This window comes from Schistocerca nitens, chromosome 4, assembly GCF_023898315.1.
Source record: "Schistocerca nitens isolate TAMUIC-IGC-003100 chromosome 4, iqSchNite1.1, whole genome shotgun sequence".
In the NCBI taxonomy this organism is placed as follows: Eukaryota; Metazoa; Arthropoda; class Insecta; order Orthoptera; family Acrididae; genus Schistocerca; species Schistocerca nitens.
The window spans coordinates 443,442,869-443,465,899 of record NC_064617.1 but is presented as its reverse complement, the minus strand read 5'-3'; the positions used below and the strand labels follow the sequence as shown (position 1 = coordinate 443,465,899).

The window sequence follows — 23,031 nt, the reverse complement described above, 5'->3', positions numbered from 1 at the left end:
GCTTATAAACTCCTGCAGTAATAGACAGGAAAACGATTCCTCATGATTACACGTAACAGACATACTTGGATAAAACATATCAAGCCTTACCGTTAAAAAGCAATGATATAACTCATCCAACGAAAATAGACCAGAAAAAAGAAGAGCATGTTACATTGGACAATATAAAAGTAGCATTAAAGTTGCTGAGGCAGAATAGAAAAGCAACAGGACTTGATAATATTAATACAGAACTTATCAAATGTGGAGGACTAACATCAGGATTGAGGCTGTTGCATGTATTAAATTGATGTTAAAAGTTGAAGGCTTTTGGAGAGTGGCAGAGGTGACATCACAAAAAAAGAAAACTCGAAATGTTTGTGAAAATCACAGAGGAATAAATATGCCGAATACTGGCTATAAATCATATGTGCCAAGAACTAACAAAAGACTGAGAAGAATACGTGACGACCTCTTACTTCTAAAGAAAATTGTTTCAGAAATGTACATCATGCATTGTGAATGTTGTCGTTGCGTGGAAGAGCGGTAGATAATTTAAAAAAGACGAGAACATAATCTCGTGAACCATACAGCATTAGTAGATTATGAAAAAGTTTTCGATAGGTTGAAAAGGTATATACTGTGGAACATAATGGATGGACGAGGTTATCCGTATTATCTAATACAAATGATAATATGTTTGTAGGTAAATAACCAGGGGGAATAAACAGAGGAGTATGAAATGGTTGAAAAATTCTGCCAACATTGTTACACAATGGAAACAGGAAGTTAACCCAGGAATAAAATTAATTCCCATAAATATACATTTAAATACTATGCTCTTCGCTGAAGGTCAAATTATTCAAAAGAGACTGAGAATGATTTATAATTTGTACTACATCCCTTGGACTTAACAGGTCAATTCAATAACTTGAAAATAACCGGAAATAAAACCAAAGTCATGGCTTTTAAAGGCAAATCCTTGTTACGTTCTGTAATAACTCTAAATGGAAATCAGTTGAAATGGTGTCTTACTCTCAGCTATTCAGACGTGACACTGACATATCCAATAAGTTATTCAAGTTTCAAAAGATACGTGGCATCGTACATAGAACATTAGACAACAAAATCAGGAAAAAAACGAAGACAAAATTCTGCAAAATAATTGCAGCTCTTATGCTCGCATAAGGAAGTGATATCTCAGAGTACATCCTTTCACTTTCCTTAACAATTTAATTTCAGCTGAATGTATCTGTTTTGTCTTTCTTTGTTCCTGTTCTGGCATCTCCTATCCTCACATAAGGAAGTGAAACCAGGACAATAACAAGAACAGACAGGAAGTGGATACAGTCAGTTGAGATTAAATTTTTAAGGGAAGGGAAACAGTGTACTCTTGGAGATCAGATAAACAATTCTGAATGAAAGATAGAATTAATTATATTTTGTATGAATGAAAGTATGAAATATAGGATAACAAAATGGACGAAGTATACTGAATTAATGGGGGGATGGGGGAGGGGGGGCAGAGAGAATAGTCAGCCAACGGCCTTGCCGCAGTGGTGACACCAGTTCCCGTCAGATCACCGAAGTTAAGCGCTGTCGGGCTGGGCTACCACTTGGATGGTTAACCATCCTGTCTGCCGAGCGCTGTTGGCAAGAGGGGTGCACTCAGCCCTTGTGACGCAAACTGAGGAGCTGCTTGATTCAGAAGTAGCGGCTTCGGTCTCGAAAACTGGTTATGTATTGGTGGAGTGTTAGTTCACCGCACAGATACACATACCACACGGATCTGTAATACAGGTAAACATAATAAGGAAACTAGTCACAACGAGAGCAGAAGTAGCTTGTTAAAAGCTGTCGTGTCATTTGTTTGTCTGAAGAGCTTTGCTGTCGTACGGAGAGCGACTGAACATGTAACTTCATGTACGGAAAATGTTTGAACGTGGAGAAGACACGGCCTACCACTGTCATCAGAGGTGAAAAAATTTTCTCGAGTACTAACTATTACGCAGAGAAGTAGATTTCCGTCTTCTATCTTTGAAGGAAGTTTTAATTTGATGAGTTTATGTTTTTACGCCGGAAACGCTGATATCTCCATAGGGTATCCAAAAATTGTTTTCTGTCTCTTGTGCTGCAGTCCTTCCCGTATAAAGCTGCTATATCTATAATAATAAAATAAGAAAACTAGTTATAATCCGGGATGATTCTTGCATTAAACTGCTATAGACGTTCATAGGTATGTCGAAAGCTATCACCTCCAAATGTCGTAGGTAAATGATTGACAAATTCTATTTTGAGAATACGTTGTGTGGCAAGTGTAATGTTGTTTTTGAGCAAATACTTCTTTTTGTTTCTTATTCATTTGTAGCACAATGAAACACGAAATATCGGACGACAGCTGTTTAGGATCTCGGAACTTATGACGTTGCAGTATATTCGCTATTTGCTGGTTCGTTAAGTATGTTGCACGTCATACCTCATTTTCTCTCAAGTAGTATCTCACATGTAAGGATACAGGAATACTGTATATATCATTGGCATATTGGTAACTCCTAAACTAAACTTTAGTATTACATTTATACCGAGAGCAATGTCACCTAACTCTTTATGTACCTAGGGGGTGACTTGAGGGTTCCCATAATTACTCAACGCTCCGCGCATAGCAACACAGTTCTGTCTGACGAAATGGCGGGTTTCTCGGCACTATTATGAAGGACCTACAGGTAGTCAATACTGCAAAAACTGAGAATTTTCTGTTCGAGCCCCTTCGACTGGAGAGACGAGAAAGTGAGTATTTAGACACTGAAAATGGATGGACAGAAATGGGGAATATGGACAGCAATGGGGAATAGTCCTGTAAACGAAAACCTCATCCCCCGCCCCCCCCCTCTCTCTCTCTCTCCTCAAACTAAGAAAAGCATAGTAGGTCATTCAGATTATTGCCTGAAGTCCGAGAGCATATACAGGGTGTCTCACCTTTGGGTCGTCAAGCACATTTTCTCCGGTGTTTCGGCATATATTTGTAATTTAGCTCGTGCAGCGTATAGCTGGACTCAGCCCAAACAAATGCTGCTCATCACGTCTTTTACGCGAAGCTTCGGTTTGTTTCCCGTTACAAATAAAATGAGCTTTAAAGCGCAATTTTACGTGCTCATTCGATTGAGCGGTCCCGTACTATTCCAGCGCGATATTTGTTTTGTCGATCGAGAGCGTTAAACACGAAGAAAAACCCGTACTACAGCAACGACAACACCGCCCAGACTCACGTTGACTGCTGCCGCCATGCAGCAGTGCTGTCCAGTTCATGTTGGAGTACTGGTTATTCTTCGTTCTTTACTGTTCGTTTTAATACATATCCACACAACGAACATCGCATTAGACTATTCTGGAATCGGTCTATTGGTTCAAATGGCTCTGAGCACTATGCGACTTAACTTCCGAGGTCATCAGTCGCCTAGAACTTAGAACTAATTAAACCTAACTAACCTAAGGACATCACACACATCCATGCCCGAGGCAGGATTCGAACCAGCGACCGTAGCTCTGTTCCGGACTGTAGCGCCCACAACCGCACGGCCACTCAGGCCGGCGAATCGGTCTATTGAATGGACACACAAAATTTGGTTAAAAAGACATTTTATTTGCAACGGGAAACAAACTAACTCTTTACATCGACACTGGATGTCGCATCGAAGATGTGACAAGGAATATTTGCTTGGAATGATTCCAGTTAGACACTGAAAAAACGAAATTGCAAATATCTGCCGAAACATCATAGAAAATTCGGCCTACGACTCTTAGGAGAGATAGCCTGAAGAGTTGCATATGTTGCAACAACGATAGTTGAGTGATTCACTGCTTGTCAGACTCATGCCACCTGAAGATAAAGTGACAACACCGAAATGTTTCGAAATATTTCAACGGAAAAGGAATTACAAAGTGCAGACCTCGAGTGCGTAGTTTTATGACAATTGAAATTCATTACACTAGCGAGTTTCCAGAAATTCATCAAACCATACAAAACAGTTAATGTCTGACAAAGCGTTGTTATACGGATCAAAATCTCTACCTACACAGGATGTGCAGCATTTCTCTTGCGATGTAATGATGCGAAGTTACAGACCACTTCAAAAGTGGTTTGCGGACATGTCTGCAAAGCAGTTTTGGAATCAGTCTATACTAACCATCTTAGACTTACATAGGCTAGGATGTTTTGAAGTTGGATGTCAGGGCAACACTGCCCTCTGGACGATGTTTATGTAACGGTGAAACAGTTAGCCACATTCTTCTCTAGTTAAATTTTACAGGCGCTAACGTACTCAAAGCTTGTTACTAAGTCAAAAAATGCTTTCATTAGGTAATTATGTATGACCATAAACTGCGATAAGAGGTGCATTTTATTTGGTTCAAACAAAAACTGCATCTACATACATACACCGCTGTACGACCTATTTCTAAGGGAACATTGAACTATTGGTAGTCATTCCCTTTGAAATATTCATTTTGGAGTGACATAGAAGTCCATAGTGTAATATCGTGTCCTACGTAGTGGTCTAGTCACAACTAGAAGAAGCTCTTTGAGACAGTTACTTCACAATAGGGATGTTTTACATTTTTGATAGTGTTTACACATTAACGTGTGCTCTCTTTCAGAGAAAGGAAGTTCCTGTGTCATTCTGTTGACAAATAAATAGCGTTTACGTTACTTAAAACGTGAAAAACCACACAACATTCTGTCACCTTCTAACAGCAGATTTTTATGGATTATGTTCTTTAATTGCTGTTACGAGCTTCAAGAACTAGTATAAGGGAATGGGTAGAAAAAACTTGGACAGGGACCCAAGTCCGAATCCATATTGTTTTCGACCTATAAGCATTAGGTTCTTAAATGCTTACTGACGTACTGCTGGGGCAGTTGCTGCGTCTCGTAATTGGCTTTCATGGTAACTAATAAGGTCGACACTTATTCCAAATGCTACGATTCCGGACATAGGTACCAACGCAATAGATTGTGCACTCAACACTTCCCAGAACTCCTACAAGTTTCTTCTTCATCTTCTTCCCTACTTCTTCTCTACGTTTCTCTGTTTGTCTACGGAGTCGGCCTTCTTATTTGGATTCTGGAAATGTTACTGATAGTTGGTGGTCGGATGTCCTTCTGCAATCCATCTGCCTGTGTTTAGAGTAAAGTCGAGTTAAAATGTGAGAACGTGTTTTCTAAGTGTATATGTAGCGTCTATCTCAGGTGGGACATGGGTAACAGCCAAACCGAGCTAGGTGGCGCAGTGGTTAGACACTGGACTCGCATTCGGGAGGACGACGGTTCAATCCCGCGTCCGGCCATCCGGATTTAGGTTTTCCGTGATTTCCCTAAATCACTCCAGGTAAATGCCGGGATGGTTCCTCTGAAAGGGCACGGCCGACTTCCTTCCCCATCCTTCCCTAATCCGATGAGACCGATGACCACGCTGTCTGGTCTCCTTCCCCAAACCAACCAAAAAATGGGTAACAGCCGCGTAACCACCAAAAACCAACATCCTAACTGGCTGGCCCACTGGTTGTAGTCGTAAATCCACGAGGCGGAATCGGTTCACGGCTCGTTCCGCTCGAGAATCCAGAAAGCGGCGTATTGACGCTCTCCGGCGAGTTCCAAGTCCTGGAATTTTGTAATCTGAAGTTACTAACGACCAGCATGTACTGAACAGTTTCAACTCTACCGAAAGGAATGCATCCTACTTTTTTGTGGTGACTTTGTATGTCCATGTCAGATGTTCTTAAAGTAGCGCTAGTGCTTGAACCTTCCCCTCTCATCTGCTGGTGGTTCTGTCGTTCTGTGGTAGTTGGCGCCAGCAGAGCAATGTTCCAAAATGGAGTCTGATATCGACGCGCGTGTAAAACAGCGATGTGTGATTGAATTCCCCACTGCTAAAGAAATTGTGCCAATTGATATCAATCGACGCATGTTATGCTAAAGTTGTATGGAAACGATAGAACACATGTGAACAATGTGAGGCGATGGACACGCCATTTTGAAGGTGATGAGAAGGGTGTGCGTGAAAAGCCACGACCTGGTCGATCCTGCATAGCTGTCCTCCCTCGCAATGAAGTGCATGTTGATTAACTCATCCGTGCTGATCGACGGATAAAGACCAGAAAATTGTGTGCAAAGCTGATTGTTGGCTGTAATGCCTTAATGTTGGATTTTCTTGGTTATCGCAAAGTATATGCGCAAGGGCCCCGCGGATGTTTAGAGAATAAAAAATTCACCGAATGGAAATTTGTCGGAACCTGCTGGAGCAATATGAAGCTGAAGGGGACTATTTTCTAAATAACATCGTCACCAGAGATGAGACATTCAAACATTTTTCGTGGCACTGCACAAGCTTCCCTATGCCTTTTGCGTACTTAGTGACCGCCAACCTGTTGAAAAAATCACTAACATCCACTTCCATGATGTTGTCGGTAGTGTTAACCGCCCAAAAAGTCCTTCAAGCTGGGAAAATGTTGGTTATCAGTTGAGGCCAAGACTTGTAGAACAGAACGAAGTAAGAACAATTGTTGGTTATTGTGAAGAAGCAAACTTCCACTAGACAACAATCGACGCCGTCAGTAGGTCACTACCTATGCACCCTCTCCTGTAGGGTTAAAGTCGATGATCAGGATTCCCTTTCGCACACGATATACTGTGACCATAGCCTTCTTGGTGCTAAGATATGAATTTTTTCGTTACTGTTGGGGTTCTTAAATGGAAGTCATTCTATTCGTTGACGTTCTGAAATTTTATGAGGAAAGCAGGTCTAGTTGCCAGTGAAACTGTAGTTCAAAATCTCTTTGCCATTCTTGTCTTAGCGAGTAAAAGCTGATCATCGTATTTCTACAATGGACTCACTACTTTTTAGAAACCATATTACACTTCGAATCTAGGACTTAGTGTTAATTTTGTCACACATTTCAAAACCGTACAAATAAACTGAAAATGTTCCTGCTCGTTGATAGCGCGTACTGGCGTAAACGGTTAAGAGAACTAATTTAGCACTTGTACAGAAACCAGTCGGTAGTTAGAGTCGAGGAGCATAAATGGGAACCAAAGTTTGAGAAGGGAGTGAGGCAGGCTTGTAGCTTACCACCGGTGTTATCTGTAGAGTAAAGGAAACCATAGAACAACCTGGAGTAGGAATTAAGTTCAGGGAGAAAAAATAAAAACTTCCAGGTCTGTTGATGATATGGTAGCAGTAATTCTGTCAGAGACAGCAAGGGACTTAAAAGAGCATTTGAACCGAATGGACAGCGTCTTCAAAGGGGGTTATAAGATGAACATCAGCAAAACCAAAACAAGGATAGTGGAAAGTAGTCCAATTAAATTAGATGATTCTGAGGGAATTAGGTTAGGGCAGCAAAATAACTGATGAAAGACGAAGGAGAGATAATATAAAAGTACAGTAATATGTAATGGCAAGAAAAATGTTTCTGAAGAACAGGAATTTGTTAACATGGAATATAGATTTAAGTGTTAGGAAGTATTTTTTGAAGGTATGTGCCCAGAGTGTAGCCATGTATGGAAGACCACATCAACAACATGACAGGGCAGCAGGGTGGAGGCAGAATCCTGCTGCCAACGTTCTGCAGTTTTAGCATCACCGTCGTAATGCAGAAGTTCTGTTGTGCTGCAGTTCGACGCCAGTGCGGGGTGATTTGGAGAGTGAGGGGTGTGTCTGGGTGTTGCAGAGATGCGCTGCGCCGCCGCCGCCCTGTGCCTGCTGGTCGCCCTCGCCGCCCTCTGCGCAGCCGCCGCCGCCGCCCCCGCGGCTCACTACGGCCGCGGCTCCCGCCCCCGCACGATACGGGGCTTCAAGAACGTGGCACTCTCCACCGCGCGGGGCTTCGGCAAGCGAGACGGCAACCAGCTGGAGGCCGCGCTGGCCGACCGCGACACCACCCTCCCGGACAGGTACGCCTCCCTCAGCTCGAAGGTTCCCTTTACTGTTTGTTTATTTATTCATTGCGGCCTTAAAGCTATCTCTTACATCGCACGAGGATTTAACATACACAGTACTTTTTCACATACATTTCTAAACTTCGTAAATGTCTCCCTTTCCGACGCACAAGTTTGGAAATTGTCAAAAAAGTGTCTATAACCTTCCTCTGTAATGGAGCAAAATCGTGGCGGCCTGTAGCTCACCCCCGGGCTCGACTATGCTTCAGACAGTAAGACGGCGCCACTGTGGACGTGTCACACGATGGAAAGACTGTCACAGCCCAGCTTACTAATATTTGGCTCCTTCACTTGACGTCTCTGCGATGGAGATCAGAATTGTGATCCCCAGCTTTTAAATCAGCGCCGTTGAGAACCAAAACGTAAAAACCTCAGCGTCTGATACAGTAGTGGCCATTAAAATTGCTTAAACACCAAGATGGTGACGTGCTAAAGACGCCAAATTCAACCGACAGGAGGAAGATGCTGTGGCATGCAAATGATTAGCTTTCCAGAGCATTCACACAAGGTTAGCGCCGGTGGCGACACCTACAACGTGCTGACATGAGGAGAGATTCTAACCGATTTCTCATACACAAACAGCAGTTGACCGGCGTTGCCTGGTGAAGCGTTGTTGTGATGCCTCGTGTAAGGAGGAGAAATGCGTACCATCACGTTTCCGCCTTTGATAAAGGTCGGATTGTAGCCTATCACGATTGGGGTTTATCGTATCGCGACATTGCTGCTCGCGTTACGGAACGCCGTACTGGATCCCAACCGCCTCATATCACTAGCACTCGAGATGACAGGTATCTTATCCGCAAGGCTGTAACGGATGTGCAGCCACTTCTCGATTCCTGAGTCAACAGATGGGGACGTTTTCAAGGCAACAACCATCTGCACGAAAAGTTCGAACACGTTTGCAGCAGCGTGGACTATCAGCTCGGAGACCATGGCTGCGGTTACCCTTGACATTGCATCACAGACAGGAGCGCCTGCGATGGTTTACTCAACGACGAACCTGGTACACGAATGGCAAAACGTCATTTTTTCGGATGAATCCGGGTTCTGTTTACATCATCATGATGGTCGCATCCGTGTTTGGCGACATCGCGGTGAACGCACATTAGAAGCGTGTATTCGTCATCGTCATACTAGCGTATCGCCCGGCGTGATGGTATGGGGTGTCATTGGTTACACGTCTCGGTCACCTCTTGTTCGCTTTGACGGCACTTTGAACAGTGGACGTTACATTTCAGATGTGTTACGACCCGTGGCTCTACCCTTCATTCGATCCGTGCGGAACCCTACATTTCAGCAGGATAATGCACGACCGCATGTTGTAGGTCCTGTACGGGCCTTTCTGGATACAGAAAATGTTCGACTGCTGCCCTGGCCAGCACATTCTCCAGATCTCTCACCAACTGAAAACGTCTGGTCAATGGTGGCCGAGCAGCTGTCTCATCAAAATACGCCAGTCACTACTCTTGATGAACTGTGGTATCTTGTTGAAGCTGCATGGCTGCTGTACCTGTACACGCCATCCAAGCTCTGTTTGACTCAATGCCCAGGCGAATCAAAGCCGTTATTACGGCCAGAGGTGGTTGTTCTGGGTACTGATTTCTCAGAATCTATGCACCCAAATTGCGTGAAAATGCAATCACGTGTCAGTTCTAGTATAATATATTTGTCCAATGAATACCCGTTTATTATCTGCATTTCACCTCGGTAGCAATTTTGATGGCCAGTAGTGTATAAAGGGCTTGAATGAAACCAACACTTTATTTGGAACATTGATTACAACACATTTTCCAGTCGGAAACGATAGTTCGCACTGTGATGAACAAAAGCACGACGTTCTTGCCAGCCCGTGGCACTGCTGACATGTCATGAGCGATTCATCCCTTCTCGACGGACATCACGGCGCTGCAGCCTCTTGAAGGTAATCTCACCCCCCTGGACTGCAAAGCGACCGTAATTTTTGTTCTGATATGGAGGGACCGCTCGAAACCACTCGACGAAATTTGAACCTGATCTGAAGCAGCTATGAATACTTACATTTTCTCGGTTCTCTTGTTTTATACCTTTTATTGGAGTCATCATGTAAGGGTGCGTCATGACAAATGCTTGAATAATAAGGCAAAGGATTCCTCTGAGACCTCCCTCGTTCGGCCAAATCGTCGGTGGCACCAGCTCACATTTATTGAATATTTTTAAATTCTGACCTTACACCTGCGAAGTAGCCCAAGGCAGCTGCAGGTAGGCAGTGGCTTGACACACTCCCGTGGCCAGTTGCACGCCTACAGGTGCCTAGGAGTATTTTCTCTGGAAGTTCATGTTTGTAAAATACTCAGTAAGTGTGGATAGGTGCCATTGATGGCTCTGTCGAACTGAGGGATCTTAGAGGAATCCTTGCCACTGCATTTTTCGTTTCGACTTTGAGCAGCGGTGTCTCTCTTCCTTAGCCACTCATAAGAAAACCAACCGCGTGATTTCAGCTCTTTGCGTCGCGGTTCTAACGTCCATCACGGAGGCGTCTGAAGAACGTGTGGAATGTGGATAGGAGGGTCTCTAACGACCTTCCAATCGTGTGACCCACCCACGATGCCGTTGGGCACAATTAGGGAAAAATTTGGTGCCAATGTGACATCATTAGATCACCTTATACATCACACGAACACTTGAGCTCTGGCCATCTTTCTCCACGTGTCGACATTTTGCTGTTTCATGTGTCGTGGAGCCTGGATAAAGCCGCAGGGCGCCACGCTTTTGCAACGTTACAGGGGAAGGTTTCGGGCACCTTGAGCCAATTTTCAAACTTACGTGTTCAAATGTTAGACAATTACGGTTCTGTTGCAAAGTTTAGTTTTGCAAGAAATAAAAATAATTTAACATGACAAATAGCAATAAAATAGCATTAATAGAATCAAAAATTATTCGAATGTATGTAGAGACAATGTGTATAAAATGTACTAAGAACTAACGAAGTTGATTTTAGCAGTACTTCTACTACTGCTGCTGCTGACAGAGCTGCCCCTGATTCCATCAACAGTGACCCAGGCAGATATAAAAGTAATGACAGGTGTTTGAAAGTGATATATTCTGATAAAGCGGGTTCTGAAAGAGGTAAATATAGGTAGACTGCATCAAATAGCACTCGTAAGAGAGAAAGTGGTGTTTGGTAACAAGGATGTAGCTGTGTATCGAGTACGTAAGGCACAAATGTACACATTATTCTTGCTTCAGTAAAGATATCATTAACTCTCTATTGAAGTTGGAGATTTTTCTCAGGTCTCTAATATAATGAGGGAGTTTATTCCAAAGTCGGAATCCTCTTAGTGAAAAGGAATTCGAGAAAGCGGCTGAGTGAAAAACCATCAAACTAGGAAACAGATATAGAGGACGTCAGTACTTATTTGTGTACGCTGTCAGAATGGGCACGAAATTTAGGGTTAGAGCTCGAACCGTCTAAAACCCAAGTGGACCTCATTGGACATTTGTAGGCTAACTATACAGCAGAGGGGCGCACAGTATTTTCCTCTCATGGCAAGAGGTGTTTTTTAGCCATGCTGTTCAGAAAAGAGTGTTAAGGTCGAACAGAGATATGACAGACAGTGTACATTGATAAGACAGTAGGGCAGACACAGAGTATGGGGATCTTTGCGCTTGTCTTCACGTAGCCAGAGTAGCTGTGTCTTAGGTGCTGGAAAATGATTACTGGGTCGGACGTCACAGGTATATCGAACACATGCGCTCATAACCATTTCCAGCCGACGTGAGCTTTCCAGCGAGATCTCGCAGGAGAACATCGCTATTACAACATTTTATACGAATTTCTTTCTTAGATGAAATAAAAGTTTTTTTTTTTTGGGGGGGGGGGCTTTACTGTAAAGTAAAGCAATGTGTCCAGACCAATTTACATCATCACATATTCCGAAAACTACAGGGGTTCTTGAAGTGAGTTTGATATTGGTCCCATTTAGGATTAAAGATAGTAGGGATTCCCGATTTTCTGTCTAGTTAGCCTAGAATAACCAACGGGGCCCACTTGGGTTTTAGATGGTTTGAGCTTTAACCATAGTTTCCGTTCCCATTTTGAAAGTGTGCACGAGTCAGTACTGACATCCTCTATATTTATCTTCAAGTTTGATGGGTATTTACAACAAGACTAATGAACAGTGAAAAGAGTATAGGAGATAATAGCGAAACCTAATGATGCCTGATTTTTCGTTGTAAACATTCTGCTGCACTGGCCGTTATCTCTCTGTAGAAAGTATTTTTCTATTGCAAACTTAAACAGTGTTTTAATCCAATAAATCCCAGCGAGTGTGGAATTTTATTATCAAACAGTAAAGCTGTGGTGGCGTGGGTCCTATTATAACTAAGGTACTGATTTGATTTCTCGCTTTTTACTTATGTTCGCCAGTTACGAGTAAAATGTTAGCTAAGAGAATTAAAAGCAAAGGCGTCAAGATTTCCAGAAACATAGGAAGGAGAGTTGAGGGAGAAAGATTCAGGCCTTTACGAGGGTGAGGAACTGTCTGAAGATGCGACAGAATAAGTCGGAGTCATTCTGGAAGCCCTTATGCATGTAGTATTAGAATTTAACAAAGCTTTAGAAGATTTGAAATGAAATATGGCGCGAAGAATAGGTAACATTCCTTCGGAATTTCTAAAATCGTTGGGGGAAGTGGTAACCAAACCACTATCCAAATTGTTTTGTAGAATTTATGAGTCTGGAGGAATACCATCAGACTTCCAGAAGAATATCAGACACACAGTCGCGTAGATTGTAAGGATCGATATGTGCGCGTGATGTATCGCACAATGAGCTCAAAGTCACTGAAAATAATAATACACACAAGAATGGAAAAGAAAACTGGGGATGTGTTAGATGATGATTGGTTTGTCTTTAGGAGATTTAAAGGTATCAGAGAGGCTGTTCTAACGTTGCACAAGATAATGCAAGTAACACTTAAATCAAGATACGCTTATAGGATTTGTCGAATTACAAAATGTGTTCATCACTATAAAATCATTCAAAGTGTTCGGAATTATCAGGAAAATAAAGCTACAGGGAAAGGCGGATAATATACAGTATCTGCAGGATCATGAGTGTATTTCCAGTACCACTTTCTGCAGTTTGAAGACATGGAGTTCATTGTGGTAAAGACGAAATATATCAAAGACTTATTGAAGTTTTCGATGTGTTTCTTTTATATCTTGTTTTCTGCAAGAATTCTGAGAAGGCGTCGATAATTTCATATAATAGCAACAAAGGAAAACAATAAAAACTTAATGAATGTGTAAATGCAACAGAACAAGAGGTGTGAGAAATAGCCATCTGGGAAGAATGGGGGGGGGGGGGGGGGAAGGGGACCTGTCAACTTTTGTCCATCCAAAGTACGTCTCAAAGACAGTAAACCGGCAACGTGAAATGTACAGTTGTTCAGCCGCAGACCTTATGTAAGGGAAAACAAGACAAATTTAAGAAACCAAAGTCTGTTTTCTGAGTGAGGAATCTCGCCGTTGTATTTTATCTCTGCATTCACATGTATCTAATTAAATAACCAGGCGAGGAACGTTCTGGATCTTGAGCTTGACTCTTCTGCCTTAGTTATCTCTAGCACTGATTATCGCTTTCAAATCAGTTCAAACGACCTGCAGTTTCGACTGACGTGGGAATCGGTTTACTGAATGTGAGCTAATACTTCTAGCCAGTACACTAGACCTAAAAGAGAGAAACTTCCCTACATTTCATTACGTATAGTAATATGGCAAAGATTTTTCACAAAAGAATGCCTAACATTATACGGACTGGTAAGAGTTCAGAAGCTTACGTACAAAACCGTCGAGTAAAGGATTCTACGGAAAACACTAACCAGATGAATGGACAGGATGAGAAGACAGGTGTGGAGAAATCAGAGGGTAACTTTTGTTGTACGGTGAGGAGCAGTAGAAAACCAAAGTTATAAACCATGATAGCGATCTGAATTTAACACAAAAATGGATTCAGAACGTTTAGATGAAGAATGTGGCACAGGAGGGCAGAGGAAATTGAGGCGGATGATTGAAACAAGACTGCTACGTTCCTTTCTTCCGCTGTGATACGTACTCTGATTTGTTGGTTAAGGGTGTAGTCACAGGGGACCTAGGCGTGGACACGCTAAGCAGGGATACACTAAGCAGGTTCAGATGAACGTAGGTTGCAGTACTTACTGAGAGATCAAGAGGCTTGCACAGAATGTGTTATTATGGGGAGCTTTACGAAACCAGTCTTCAGACTGGAGACCTCAACAACACCAGCCTCAATGAATTATGTAATGTTTTACTAGATTATACCACGAATATCCTTACGTGCATTGGATGCCAAAAAAGAATACGATCAAATTAGTTTTTGGTTGCTGGTTTATTCATTCACAGGTCGTTTAAAAATTATATCAGAGGAGCCGTCTTAACAGACAAAGGAAACAATTTTTAAAAACTTTAATAATTATTGTGTACAGCAATATTATCTCATGTAGATCTAAATTAACACGTTGAGTTCTTTTTATAAATATTTGCAAACGAGTCATCTTCTGTCACTATTCACACTACACGCAAAGAAACACACGCTTTCGGCTTGCATCAGGACTTTGACGACACTTTCCATTCTATTGAATCCTTCATATTGATCTCTTTGTCCCTCTAAAAAAAAGCTGAATCAGTCCCATAGCCGTTAATGAGATGCTGAGTAGACTTCAGGATAATAGTTTTCCATTAAATGAACAAAAGGAATACTGAGTAACATGTAGTGAACAGCTGTTTACTTGCACCCCACGATAGTAGTGAGATTTCGGATCGTTACAGCACACAGTGTTCCCTGATCCAGTGGTACTTACACATGCTTCACACTACTGTCTGTGAAGTTTCTTTTGATCACTATTGTGCTTTATTGGACAGAGTCCTATTGGAAGTTGTGTGCCTTGCCTTCCTTCGACCTTTGAACCGACCTACCGGCTGTGCAGTATGGGAACCAACAAGAGTTGACAGATGTGATCTGTGGCAGAACTTGTTCTGCTTGCCACATACTTTGTCAATACCCATAATTCTTCATAGAATCAAACTCTGATAATACATTAAAAGTTTCTTGGAGACCTCTGAGTGCTTTCACAATCGAAACTGGATGAGTATACGAGGTGCGGCTAGAAAAAAACCGGACTGATGCTGGAAAAAACATTTATTTACAATTATTTACAATTTCATGTTATCTCCATCAATGTACTCTCCTCCTCGGTCTCTACACCGCTCCATACGAATTTTCCACTGTTCATAGCAATGCTGCAGATCATTTTCGGTAAGTCCATACATTACTTCCGTCGCTTTTTCTTTTACTTCTTCAACAGTCTCAAATCTAGTTCCTTTCAAAGCTGACTTGACTTTAGGGAAAAAAAAAAGTTACAGGGGGCCAAATCAGGTGAGTAGGGTGGATGATCTAAGATGGGAATGTTGTGTTTTGCCAAAAACGTCTTCACTGACAACGCACTGTGAGCTGGGGCATTGTCTTGGTGAAGGATCCATGACTTTTTTCTCCACAAATCGTTCCGTTTTCTCCGTACTCGCTCACGTAGGGTAGCCAGGACGCTAATGTAGTAATGCTGATTCACTGTTTGTCCCTCTGGTACCCAATCAATGTGCACAATCCCTTTGATGTCAAAAAAAACAATCATCATTGCCTTGAATTTCGATTTTGACATTCGTGCTTTTTTTTGTCGTGGAGAACCAGGAGTTTTCCAATGCATCGATTGGCGTTTAGTTTCGGGATCGTAAGTAAAAAACCACGATTCATCGCAAGTAATAACATTTTGTAAGAAGGTGGGATCACTTTCAATGTTTTCCAGGATGTCAGAACAAATCATTCTTCGGCGTTCCTTCTGTTCAATTGTGAGACACTTTGGAACCATTTTTGAACACACTTTGTTCATGTTGAAACTTTCATGAAGAATCTGCCTAACACTTTCCTTGTCAACTCCTGTTAACTCAGACACTGCTCTGATTGGTAAACGGCGATCTTGTCGAACAAGTTTACCGATTTTTTCAATGTTTGCATCAGTTTTTGCTGACAATGGTCTGCCAGTGCGAGTGTCATCACTGGTGTCTTCGCGGCCATCTTTAAATCGTTTAAACCACTCAAACACTTGTGTTCGCGATAAACAATCATCGCCGTACACTTGTTGTAACATTACAAACGTTTCACTTGCAGATTTTCCTAGTTTGAAACAAAATTTGATGTTAACACGCTGTTCTTTCTGTACACTCAACATTTTCCGACGCACAGACAAAACGTCAACTACTTAAAACAGACGCCACGGGCAGACTGAGTGCAGGAGGCAGATGAAACTCGAGCAGTAGGCGGAGCGAGAGTCACGTGACAGGCCACGCGACTTTCAGCCTTATTGCATTCGTTTTATTGTTTCACCAGTACTAGTCCGGTTTTTTTCTAGCCACACCTCGTAGTACATCTACATCTACATCTACATCTATACTCCGCGAGCCACCTTACGGTGTGTGGCGGAGGGTACTTATTGTACCACTATCTGATCCCCCCTTCCCTGTTCCATTCACGAATTGTGCGTGGGAAGAACGACTGCTTGTAAGTCTCCGTATTTGCTCTAATTTCTCGGATCTTTTCGTTGTGATCATTACGCGAGATATATGTGGGCGGTAGTAATATGTTGCCCATCTCTTCCCGGAATGTGCTCTCTCGTAATTTCGATAATAAACCTCTCCGTATTGCGTAACGCCTTTCTTGAAGTGTCCGCCACTGGAGCTTGTTCAGCATCTCCGTAACGCTCTCGCGCTGACTAAATGTCCCCATGACGAATCGCGCTGCTTTTCGCTGGATCATGTCTATCTCTTCTATTAATCCAACCTGGTAAGGGTCCCATACTGATGAGCAATACTCAAGAATCGGACGAACAAGCGTTTTGTAAGCTACTTCTTTCGTCGATGAGTCACATTTTCTTAGAATTCTTCCTATGAATCTCAACCTGGCGCCTGCTTTTCCCACTATTTGTTTTATGTGATCATTCCACTTCAGATCGCTCCGGATAGTAACTCCTAAGTATTTTACGGTCGTTACCGCTTCCAATGATTTACCACCTATGGCATAATCGTACTGGAATGGATTTCTGCCCCTATGTATGCGCATTATATTACATTTATCTACGTTTAGGGAAAGCTGCCAGCTGTCGCACCATTCATTAATCCTCTGCAGGTCTTCCTGGAGTACGTACGAGTCTTCTGATGTTGCTACTTTCTTGTAGACAACCGTGTCATCTGCAAATAGCCTCACGGAGCTACCGATGTTGTCAACTAAGTCATTTATGTATATTGTAAACAATAAAGGTCCTATCACGCTTCCTTGCGGTACTCCCGAAATTACCTCTACATCTGCAGATTTTGAACCGTTAAGAATGACATGTTGTGTTCTTTCTTCTAGGAAATCCTGAATCCAATCACAAACCTGGTCCGATATTCCGTAAGCTCGTATTTTTTTCACTAAACGTAAGTGCGGAACCGTATCAAATGCCTTCCTGAAGTCCAGGAATACGGCATCAATCTGCTCGCCAGTGTCTACGGCACTGTGAATTTCTTGGACAAATAGGGCGAGCTGAGTTTCACATGATCTCTGTTTGCGGAATCCATGTTGGTTATGATGAAGGAGATTTGTGTTATCTAAGAACGTCATAATACGAGAACATAAAACATGTTCCATTATTCTACAACAGATTGACGTAAGCGAAATAGGCCTATAATTATTCGCATCTGATTTATGACCCTTCTTGAAAATGGGAACGACCTGCGCTTTCTTCCAGTCGCTAGGTACTTTACGTTCTTCCAGAGATCTACGATAAATTGCTGATAGAAAGGGGGCAAGTTCTTTAGCATAATCACTGTAGAATCTTACGGGTATCTCGTCTGGTCCGGATGCTTTTCCGCTACTAAGTGATAGCAGTTGTTTTTCAATTCCGATATCGTTTATTTCAATATTTTCCATTTTGGCGTCCGTGCGACGGCTGAAGTCAGGGACCGTGTTACGATTTTCCGCAGTGAAACAGTTTCGGAACACTGAATTCAGTATTTCTGCCTTTCTTCGGTCGTCCTCTGTTTCGGTGCCATCGTGGTCAACGAGTGACTGAATAGGGGATTTAGATCCGCTTACCGATTTTACATATGACCAAAACTTTTTAGGGTTCTTTTTTAGATTGTTTGCCAATGTTTTATGTTCGAATTCGTTGAATGCTTCTCTCATTGCTCTCTTTACGCTCTTTTTCGCTTCGTTCAGCTTTTCCTTATCAGCTATGATTCGACTACTCTTAAACCTATGATGAAGCTTTCTTTGTTTCCGTAGTACCTTTCGTACATGATTGTTATACCACGGTGGATCTTTCCCCTCGCTTTGGACCTTAGTCGGTACGAACTTATCTAAGGCGTACTGGACGATGTTTCTGAATTTTTTCCATTTTTGTTCCACATCCTCTTCCTCAGAAATGAACGTTTGATGGTGGTCACTCAGATATTCTGCGATTTGTGCCCTATCACTCTTGTTAAGCAAATATATTTTCCTTCCTTTCTTGGCATTTCTTATTACACTTGTAGTCATTGATGCAACCACTGACTTATGATCACTGATACCCTCTTCTACATTCACGGAGTCGAAAAGTTCCGGTCTATTTGTTGCTATGAGGTCTAAAACGTTAGCTTCACGAGTTGGTTCTCTAACTATCTGCTCGAAGTAATTCTCGGACAAGGCAGTCAGGATAATGTCACAAGAGTCTCTGTCCCTGGCTCCAGTTCTGATTGTGTGACTATCCCATTCTATACCTGGTAGATTGAAGTCTCCCCCTATTACAATAGTATGATCACGAAACTTCTTCACGACGTTCTGCAGGTTCTCTCTGAGGCGCTCAACTACTACGGTTGCTGATGCAGGTGGTCTATAGAAGCATCCGACTATCATATCTGACCCACCTTTGATACTTAACTTAACCCAGATTATTTCACATTCGCATTCGCTAATAACTTCACTGGATATTATTGAATTCTTTACTGCTATAAATACTCCTCCACCATTGGCGTTTATCCTATCCTTGCGGTATATATTCCATTCTGTGTCTAGGATTTCGTTACTGTTCACTTCCGGTTTTAACCAACTTTCCGTTCCTAATACTATATGCGCACTATTTCCTTCAATAAGCGATACTAATTCAGGAACCTTGCCCTGGATACTCCTGCAGTTTACCAATATTACGTTAACTTTTCCTGTTTTTGGTCTCTGAGGACGGACGTTCTTTATCAACGATGCTGATGTTCTCTCTGGTAAGCCGTCAGGTATTTTATCGTTTCGCCCAAGGGGGGGTCCCTCTAACCTAAAAAACCCCCGTGTGCACGCCACACGTACTCTGCTACCCTAGTAGCTGCTTCCGGTGTGTAGTGCACGCCTGACCTGTCTAGGGGGGCCCTACAGTTCTCCACCCAATAACGGAGGTCGATGAATTTGCAACCATTATAGTCGCAGAGTCGTCTGAGCCTCTGGTTTAGACCCTCCACACGGCTCCAAACCAGAGGACTACGTTATAAGTATGGTTAGCTTTTCACCCCTCTCAATGTTTATAGCATCATATCTTCTCAACTACAGGGGGTGGACAATTATATGACAACACCAAAAACACAACACATTAAAATGCCTAATAAGGTATGACATTCAAAACAGCTTCCAGTCATCGTGCAGTGTACAATGAGGTACAGAAGCCTTGTGGTACCTCCTTTTTCACGGCGTAGTGCAGTAACTCGACGGGACATGGGCTAAACAATTCGTTGGAAGACTCCTGCAGAAATTTTGAGCCATGCTGCCTCTCTAGTTGCGAAAGTGTTGTCTGTCCAAGATTTTGTGCAAGAACTTACCTCTCGATTAAGTCCTATAAATGTTCCATGTGATGATTGTGGAGCGATTTGGGTGGCCAAACCAATCGCTCGAAATGTTCAGAATGTTCTCCAACCCAATCGCGAGAAATTGTGATCCGGTGATACGTCGCATTGTCTTCCATAAGCATTACATCGTCGTATTGTTAACATGAAGTCCATGAATGGTTGCACATGATGTCCAAGTAGCCGACATAAGCATTTCCTGTCAATTATCGATTCAATTGGACCAGAGGACCAAGGCCACACCATTATGGAGCCACTGCCAGCTTGCACAGTGCCTTGTTAACAACCTGCGTCCATGGCTTCATGGGATCTGCGCTACACTCGAAACCCACCTTCAGTTTTTACCAACTAAATTCGGGACTCATCTGACCAGGCCACGGTTTTCCAGTTGTATAGGTTATAACCGATATGGTCACGAGCCCAAAAGGCTGCAGGCGGCATCGTGCTGTTAGCAAAGACAATCGTGTCGATCGCCTGGGTCACAGCCCATTAACGCCAAATTTCGTCGCACTGTCCTAACGTTCGTCGTGCGTCCCGCATTGACAACTGCGGTTATTTCTCGCTGTGTTCCTTGTCCGTTAGCACTGAAAACTCTATGCACACGCCGCTGCTTCGGTCGTTAAGTAAAGGCCCTCGCCCAATGCGTTGTCCGTTGTGAGAGGTAATACCTGAAATTTGGTGTTCTCGGCACACTCTTGACTCCGTGTATCTCGGAATATTCAACTCCCTAACGATGTGCTTAGTGGATGTGCCATGCATCTATCTCCAATTACCATTCCGCATTCAGAGTCTGTTAATTTCCGGCGCACGTCAGAAACCTTTTGACGTGAATCAACTGAGTGGAAATGACAGCTCACCTAATGCACTGCCGTTTAATACCCTGTGTACGTGATGCTACCGCCATCTGTAGATGTGCATATCGTTATGCCATTACTTTTCTCACCTCAGTGTATAAATACATGGTCTGTATAGTTTTAATGGGATTCTCATACCATTCTTCCTGAAAAATAGCGACAAGTTCCAGAAACCGATGATGGAGATGACCAATAATCACGTGCCCTTGTCTCCAAAGTAAGAGTGGACCACAAAGGGTCAGGAACATTGAGATCTTTTGACTGTGATGTCTAGTGGAGATGAGACAACTTATCCACGTGTTCACGAAAACAGTCCTGGACGATGCGATCCGTGTGGGTAGACTCCCTGTCGTCTTGGAACACATCATCACCATGGGGAAACAAATGTTGTACCAAGGTAAGATCTGATCAATCAAAATGGTCATCATTCTTGGCAGTTAAGTGACGTTTCAGAGCAACAACAAGGCCCACGGAATACCACGATATGGTTCCTCAATTCATCAACGAACCCCCGACATGTTTCACTCTTGGAAGAATATTCGGCCAGAAGATGGAAACAGTGTGAAACAGGAGTCGTGTAGAAACTTCCTGGCAGATTAAAACTGTGTGCGGGACCGAGACTCGAACTCGGGATCTTTGCCTTTCGCGGGCAAGTGATCTACCATCCGAGCTACCCAAGCACGACTCACGCCCCGTCCTCACAGCTGTACTTCCGCCAGTACCTCGTCTCCTACTTTCCAGACTTCACAGAAGCTCTCCTGCGAAAGCTGTGAGGACGGGGCGTGAGTCGTGCTTGGGTAGCTCAGATGGAGAGCACTTGCCCGCGAAAGGCAAAGGTCCCGAGTTCGAGTCTCGGTCCGGCACATAGTTTTAATCTGCCAGGAAGTTTCATATCAGCGCATACTCCGCTGCAGAGTGAAAATCTCAGACAAGAGTCGTGTTGGTTTCGTGCTGACAGCGTTCTCGGGTTCCACATTTAGTTCTGCAGTGATTTTTGCATCAGTCGTTCATTTATTTCCTGTCACAAACCTCTTGGATGACCGCCTCTCACGACAATTGAAAACACACTTTAGAACGTGTTGTGACTTTGCAGATGATGCCTTTGGCGTTTCGATATTTGCGGTACAAATCTTCAGAACGGTGGCTCTTGAAGCACGAAACACTTCGGTTACCCGGTGACGGAATCACTCGCCACAAGAGCACCAACAGTTCGCCCATCGTGTTGAGCTCCGACATGATGCAATCACTACAAAAAACACCGTCCTGACCGCGAAGGACTCTTGTAACGCTTTGAAATATTGCACACGTGTCGTTCGTGGTCAAATACAACAGCGTAGCCTGAAGGATTGGCTAGCGTCTGCGTCATGTTCAGGTATGCATTTCGCTCAAGGGTTTCCACATTTTTATCCACCTACAGTATGTGTCGTACTACAATGTAATTCTGCAGGCACATTCAGCGGTATATGTGGATACTGTCTGAAATATTTGTTTTGAGTAGAGTTAGTTGTAAATAAGTGATAAATTAAAATTTCACGCGTCCTGTTGAAGTTTTACTGCACGAACAGCGGAAATGTAGTGAGTGTAAAGCTTTTCCGTATCATCAATTTGTGGGGGCTGTCAGCGAGGATAGGTACCGGGAAGAATTCATATTATGTATTATGTTTGTTGTTAGTCGCTCAGTGTTCTTATTATCAAATATTGGATGAATATAATGTGGGTAATTTGCGCGCCATGAATTGTGTTGTCTCAAGACACATTTTCTAGCTTTCATATTTGACTTATAGTGTTAAGCTTTCAACGTAAGCTTATACAGCTTAATAACTAAATGACGAAAGCAATTTTAATTTATTAAATTAGGTCAATAGTTATACGAAATAATAAAACTCAAATATACTTTGCCCCTGGAAGCCCTTTGATAGGCAACTTGCACTTATAGGGGTGTGACCACATTGGCCGTTTCGTAATATACCGCTTTGTTAAATAGATTACGTGCATTAATATTAACACGCACATGGGAAGGACCAATTCAGAATTCCCGCACGATCATCAGAATTTAATATTTCTGGGGTTTCTCTAATCTTATTACGGCGAATTTCGGAGTGATCCAACGACTAAAACGCGTGCAATACAAATACGTAGACTCCCATGGGCGGAGACGATAGCATTAAAATTATACACGGTCTACTGTCGCGTCACCTTAGAAAAATATTAAAATGCTAAAACTCAGTCTTCCTCAGGGATTACATTAATTTGCGT

At 42.7% G+C, this 23,031-nt stretch overlaps 1 protein-coding gene across 1 annotated transcript in view; it reads left to right on the top strand.

Moving 5' to 3' along the window:
• The window catches only part of LOC126251808 (allatotropins-like), a 350,132-nt gene that overhangs the window by 320,397 nt on the left and 6,704 nt on the right, over nucleotides 1–23,031 (top strand). The window contains exon 2 of the mRNA XM_049952452.1: nucleotides 7,705–7,927. Within this exon, the coding sequence (XP_049808409.1) occupies nucleotides 7,707–7,927 (221 nt within the window). The 5' untranslated portion in view covers nucleotides 7,705–7,706. The remainder of the gene's footprint in view (nucleotides 1–7,704; nucleotides 7,928–23,031) is intronic.